At 31.6% G+C, this 6,437-nt stretch overlaps 1 protein-coding gene across 2 annotated transcripts; it reads right to left on the reverse strand.

Moving 5' to 3' along the window:
* Positions 1-35: 35 nt before the first annotated feature.
* On the reverse strand, positions 36-4,800 carry card19 (caspase recruitment domain family, member 19). Of its 2 annotated transcripts, XM_051123324.1 has the most exons (6): positions 4,704-4,800; positions 4,074-4,213; positions 3,568-3,724; positions 2,107-2,169; positions 1,950-2,015; positions 36-1,857 (listed from the first exon to the last, which is right to left on the reverse strand). In XM_051123324.1, the coding sequence occupies exons 1-6, from the start codon at positions 4,750-4,752 to the stop codon at positions 1,751-1,753; spliced, it is 582 nt and encodes a 193-aa protein (XP_050979281.1). In that variant the 5' UTR covers positions 4,753-4,800; the 3' UTR covers positions 36-1,750. The 2 variants fall into 2 exon arrangements, with proteins under 2 accessions (XP_050979281.1, XP_050979282.1); XM_051123325.1 differs by lacking the exon at positions 4,704-4,800 and having other exon boundaries at positions 4,074-4,220.
* Positions 4,801-6,437: the final 1,637 nt, after the last annotated feature.

Here is a 6,437-nt window from a genome sequence, read left to right on the forward strand (position 1 = left end):
TTTTCTATATAAGATGGGAAAATCAGATTCGACAAACAGTTTTAGAGTTTTATTTAGACTAATCATTTTTTATCCCCTGACAAAATATAGTGTTTTTCATGTAACTATTGTGAATGTGCCCCATCTGAACAATTTGTAGGCCCAAAGTTTTACAAAACACTTAAAATTGCACTGCAGAAAAAAGGCCACAGGAGTAATTTGACAATATTAATTATTAGTACACAAACCAGTACAAACATACTGCTAGTATAAAAGTAAGCAAACAATATAAACATATTTGTTGAAATCTTAGCCCACAAAAAATGTATTACAAAGTAACAAACTCCTAATACTCAGAGGTTCAGATTTACCTGTAGTATTTATTTTGTCTCAAAATATTCTGACTTTGATTTGATCTATTTGATTTGTCAAGTTTACCCATGTACACTACCAGTCAAAAGTTTTTGAACAGTACGATTTTTAATGTTTTTAAAGAATTCACTTTTGCTCTCCAAACCTGCATTTATTTTATTCAAAGTACAGCAAAAACAAGAAAATTTAAAAATATTTTTACTATTTAAAAGAACTGTTTTCTATTTAAATATGTTTTAAAATGTAATTTATTTCTGTGATTTCAAAGCTGAATTTTTAGCATCATTACTCCAGTTACATGATCCTTCAGAAATCATTCTAATATACTGATCTGCTTCTAAAAAAAAAAAATATTTTTGTTGAAAACAATTTTCAGAAGAATAGCATTTATCTCAAATCGAAATCTTCTGTAACATTAAAAATCTTTATCATCACTTTTCAGCAATTTAAAGCATCCTTGCTAAATAAAAGTATTAATTTGTATTAAAAAAAAAAATAAAAAATTGGATTTCTATTCATCAAAGAATCCCAAAACAAATGTACTCAACTGTTTTAAATATTGATATTATTAATAAAAAATGTTTCCTGAACAGCAAATCAGCATATTAGAATGATCTCTGAATGATCATGTGACACTGAAGTGATAATGCTGAAAATATAGCTTTGATCACAGGAATAAAATACATTTTAAAATATATTCAAATAGAAACAGTTATTTTTAAATAGTAAAAATATTTAATTTTTGCTGTACTTGGGATGAAATAAACGCAGGCTTGGTGAGCAGAAGAAACTTCTTTAAAAACATTAAAAATCTTGGCGTTCAAAAACTTTTGACTGGTAGTGTACTAAATGGTGTAGTGAATTATAAACCTCTGTGTTTAAATTTTACTACTATAATCTCTTAGCAAGTCCCAAGTCTGTGAGAAGTGAAATATGTATTGACTATGAATAATATATAAATAATAATGAGTTCTGTTTTTGAAGTACAATAAAACAAATGCACAAACAAAATAAGGGTTGCATCATTAACAGAGCAGCTCTACGTTTCAACTTCAATTCAATACTTATGCGTAAGTAGCAAGTTTGGTTCCTATCCAACATTCCTTAAAAAGTAATGAGTTCCTGCTCCTGGTATTGCATATAAATGGCTATTATTTCAAATGCATGACTCTAATGTTTGATTACAGATCTTAAGTAGTTATATAAACCATTATATTGCTATATTTAAAAATATAACAAGAGATTTAGGCATGAAATATTGAAATTAAATCTTTGGATTTAAAATTCTGTATATACATAGTATGTACATATTTTTTTAAAACCTGAATTTAAATATTTTTTGACATTTTTTGAAACGGATCGCATTTTCTAAATTCTTTTTAAGGCAGCAAAAAATCCATTATTTTCCATCTTCCGTGTACCAGATGAGAACGTCCCGCACTTTTCTACTAAGGCCCATCGCAGCCAGACCAAGAGCGCTGCTGGAGCCTGACACTTGCTTGGACTCTGCAGATAAAAACATTTTGAGTGCTTTCAGTCTAGGAAATGCATATTTGATGTGGGTGTGAGGACATTAAATAGTTTGTGTTCTTGCTTACCACCATAGTAATACAGCAGAGCTGCTCCTACAGCCACACTGAAACAACTAAGAAAGAAAAGCGGACCTGTGCAATGGAAAAAAAACATGATGGAACAACATTCATGTAAACTGAGTGCATTTACTAGTGTACACTCACAGAAAAAAAGCTGACTTACTGTGGTCATTCATTACATATCTGTCCTTGGGACTCGGGATTGGGGCGATGGGTTCACCAGAATCTACAAAAAGAAATAAAACTTAATGGTTAAACCAAAAATGCTTTGAAGTCAAGCTTAATAACAGGCTTCACCCCAAAATGAAAATGTATTCACGCTCAGGCCATCCAAGATGTAGATGAGTTTGTTTCTTCATGGGAACAGATTTGAAGAATTTAGCATTGCATCATTTGCTCACTAATGGATCCTCTGCAGTGAATGGGTGCCGTCAGAATGTCCAAACAGCCGATCACAATAATCCACAACTAATCCACACGACCGATGATGTTTTTATTCACTGCAGAGGACCCAAATCTGTTCTGATGGAGAAACAAATGTATCTACATCTGGGATGGCCTGAGGGTGAGCTCACTACCAGTCAAAAGTATTTGAACAGTAAGATTTTTAATGTTTTTTTTTTTTTTTTTAAAGAAGTTTCTTCTGCTCACCAAGCCTGCATTTATTTGATTCAATGTTTAAAACAGATGATTTCTATTTTAATGTATGCATTTTAAAATGTAATTTATTCCTGTGATTTCAAAACTGAATTTTTAATATCATTACTCCAGGCACATGATCCTTTAGAAACCATTCTAATATTCTGATTTGCTTCTCAAGAAACACTTATTATTGTTAAAAACAGCTGAGTAGAATTTTTTTCCAGGTTTCTTTGATGAATAGAAAGTTCAGAAGAACAGTGTTTATTTAAAATAGAAATAATTTGGAACATTATAAATGTCTTTATTATCACTTTTGATCAATTTAAAGCATCCTTGCTAAATAAAAGTATTATCTCTTTCCAAAAAAAAAAAAAAAAAAAAAAATTATACCGACTCCAAGCTTTTAAATGGTATAAAGTATAATGTTACAAAATTTCAGATAAATGCTGGTCTTTGGATCTTTCTATTCTTCAAGGAATCCTGAAAACACTACATAACCGTTTTAAATTTGATAATAATAATAAAAAATGTTTTTTTTTTTTTTTTTTTTTTTTTTTTTTACAGCAAATCAGCATATTAGAATGATTTCTGAAGGATCATGACACTGAAAGCACTGAAAGCTGGAGTAATGATGCTGAAAATGTAGCTTTGATCAAAGAAATAAATTACATTTTAAAATATATTCAAACAGAAAACAGATATTTTAAATAGTAAAAATATTTAACAATTTTACTGTTTTGCTGTACTTTGAATCAAATAAAAGCAGGCTTGGTGAGCAGAAGAGACTTCATTAAAAACATTAAAAAATCCTGCTGTTCAAAAACTTTTGACTGGTTTTAGCAAATTTAATATTTTGCATGAACTATTCCTTTAAATTTCTACAACCATTATGAATCAGACATTATATGCTCCCTTGGAAAAACTAAGTGAATATCCTCAAAGGAACATTTTTTTTTGAGTGGAAAATGACGGTCCTGCCAACCTCTGAGTCGGAGGCGTGTGGGTAAGCTGAAATAAACATCCTCCGCGTGGAGGTGCACTGCGCGGTAAAACTCTCGACATGCCTCCTCTCCTTTGTCCTGTAGATGAGACAGCAGCTCCGCCAGCCTGATACACGTAGGCACATCCAAATCCCTGTACTAATGTTGGGGAAAATCATTATCGGAAAGAAAAATAACATACAACTCTTGACGTTTGGACTGTTTATCTGTATAAAGTTCAGCAGCTTTGATATCAAAACCCAGAAGATTAATTCACCACGGATTCCCCAATGGGGTTTTCAGTTCAGAAGTAAAATAAGGTCTGTGGTAAAGCAAAAAGTCCAAGTATAGTAAATTTACCACAGACCTTGTTTTAGTCTTAAATTGGAAATCCCCATTATAAAAACCCATAGGGTGAAATGAAAATACTGAAGTAACCCATAGTGTATTAGTCCTCCGAATGGGTTTTGACATCACATCTGCAGCAATGTTAGGGTGGAGCTCTTACTTTGGAGGCCTCCTTGTCAGTCAGGATCTGTGGGTAGATTCTGTTGAGCTGCAGGATGAGTTTATCCACCAGTTCTGTATCGAGACGTTGATCCAGTTTCAGAAACCGGCTGTCTATTCGCAGTTGTTCAAGAAAGCTCTCTGTCATTTACACAAAAGTCATAAAGTCAGTGAGAAAACTGCCAAATTTACATTTTTTGGATGAACTATTCCTTTAAATAGTCCAGTCTACTAACAAAGATCTTGATGAATGCTGTACACATTTCAGCCAGACGATGGAGCCACTTGACAAAATTTACATTGAGCAGAGACTGTGAACGCAGGGCTGTCAAACATTCTTCTGAGGTGTTATTTCAACGCCTTTTATTCATCAAAACGCCTTATAAGTTTAAAAATAGCATATCAGCAGATTATAGAGCTTCTGCAGTGCAACATATTACGCAGAGTAGACTTTAATACACCGTAATGGAGCACAGCGACAACTCTCGAAGCAAAACTAGTCGAAGCAGCTCAAGTTTGTGTATAAGGACTCTACAAAGCACACTTTATAACGTAAAAAGTATATACTTAGACTTCATATTTATGCTTTACATCATACAAAACAGCAGTAACAAATATAAGTTTGACTGACCTCCCATTTTGAAGTGCCCTCTGCTGTCTTTTGTTTTGGAAACGCCCATTACATTGTATGTGGAGGGGCGGAGACCGTGGCGAGAATTACCGGAAGTTCCGATCAAAATGAGGAAAAGTTAACGTACGTACGGAAGTTCACACAAATACAGTTTATATTTAGTTTAAAAACTAGATTTGATTTCTTTTGATAGCTTAGATGAAACACTTAATGAAGGTTAGATATTAGACACGGTAAGCACCTAAAGCGATTTTACTACTAATAAATAGAATTTATAACATATAACGAATAAATACTAATGTTTATACTCAAACGCTCGGCTATAGCTTATAATATAACAGCCTATAATTTAATTTGTGACAACATACCATATACACTACTACTAGTCAGAACAGTAAGATTTTTAATGTTTTTTAAATGTCTTTTCTGCTCACCAAGCTTGCATTTATTTAATTCAAAGTACAGCAAAAACAGAAATTTTTTAAAATATTTTTACTATTAAAAAAATCTGCTTTTTATTTGAATGTATTTTAAAATGTAATTTATTTCTGTGATTTCAAAACTGAATTTTGAGCATCATTACTCCAGTCACATGATCCTTCAGAAATCATTCTAATGTTCTGATTTGCTGCTCAAAAACATTTATTATTATTATTGTGTTGAAAATAGCCGAGTAGATTTTTTTCAGGTTTCTTTGATGAATAGAAAGTTCAGAAAACAGCATTTATTTGAAATAGAAAAATTTTGGAACATAATAAATGTCTTTATTATCGTCCTTTGATCAACTGAATTCTTGCTACATAGAAGTATTCATTTATATAATTTCTCAAAAAATAAAAAAAATAATAATACACACACACATATACATATATATATATATATATTTATATATATATACACACACACATATACACACATATATATATATATATATATATATATATATATATGTGTGTGTGTGTGTGTGTGTACTTGTTTTTGCTACATTGTGGGGACCAAATGTCCCCACAAGGATGGTAAAACCTGAAATTTTTGACATTGTGGGGACCAGCCTGCGGTCCCCATGGGTACAAAAGCTTATAAATCATACAGAATGACATTTTTTGAGAAAGTAAAAATGCAGAAAGTTTTCTGTAAGGGTTAGGTTTAGGGGTAGGGTTAGGGTAAGGGGATAGAAAATACAGTGTGGACAGTATACAAACCATTGCGCCTATGGAGAGTTGCCACAAAGATAATGAACCAGACTGTGTGTGTGTGTGTGTATGTATATATATACACACACATACATAATTGAGGAGCTCTTTTCCAAAACGCTATAAATCCATTTTGATTAATTTGAGTAAAATTTTGTATTTTTTTTAAAATCCATAATTTCCATAATACAGTACTGATTTTGGCAGGAACTCAATTTTGTAAAAAAAATGGCGTTATTCGCGTTTTGGAAAAGAGCTCTTCATATATATATATATATATGTATGTATGTATGCATGTATATGTATGTGGGTGTGTATATATATATATATATATATATATATACACACACACACACACACACACACACACACACATAATTGAGCTCTTTTCCAAAAAAAAAAAAAAAAAAACAATTCTTACTGTTTAAAAACATTTGACTAGTAGTATATACAACATTTTTTTACCCTGTAAATAAATAGAGAGAAATAACTCTGTGCACACATATCCTGACAGTCATCAACAGGGAAAATAGTAAAAAAA

The sequence above is a fragment of the Labeo rohita genome, chromosome 11, assembly GCF_022985175.1.
Source record: "Labeo rohita strain BAU-BD-2019 chromosome 11, IGBB_LRoh.1.0, whole genome shotgun sequence".
In the NCBI taxonomy this organism is placed as follows: Eukaryota; Metazoa; Chordata; class Actinopteri; order Cypriniformes; family Cyprinidae; genus Labeo; species Labeo rohita.

What these genes read in the sequence shown, in the direction of transcription:
- card19 (XM_051123324.1), bottom strand. Translation starts at nt 4,752, where the DNA reads ATGGGCGTTTCCAAAACAAAAGACAGCAGAGGGCACTTCAAAATGGGA. An exon ending in AGGGCACTTCAAAATGGGAG is followed by an intron (nt 4,214 to 4,703) that starts GTCAGTCAAACT and finishes TGTAAATGACAG; the next exon opens with AGAGCTTTCTTGAACAACTG. An exon ending in CACACGCCTCCGACTCAGAG is followed by an intron (nt 2,170 to 3,567) that starts GTTGGCAGGACC and finishes TTCTTTTTGTAG; the next exon opens with ATTCTGGTGAACCCATCGCC.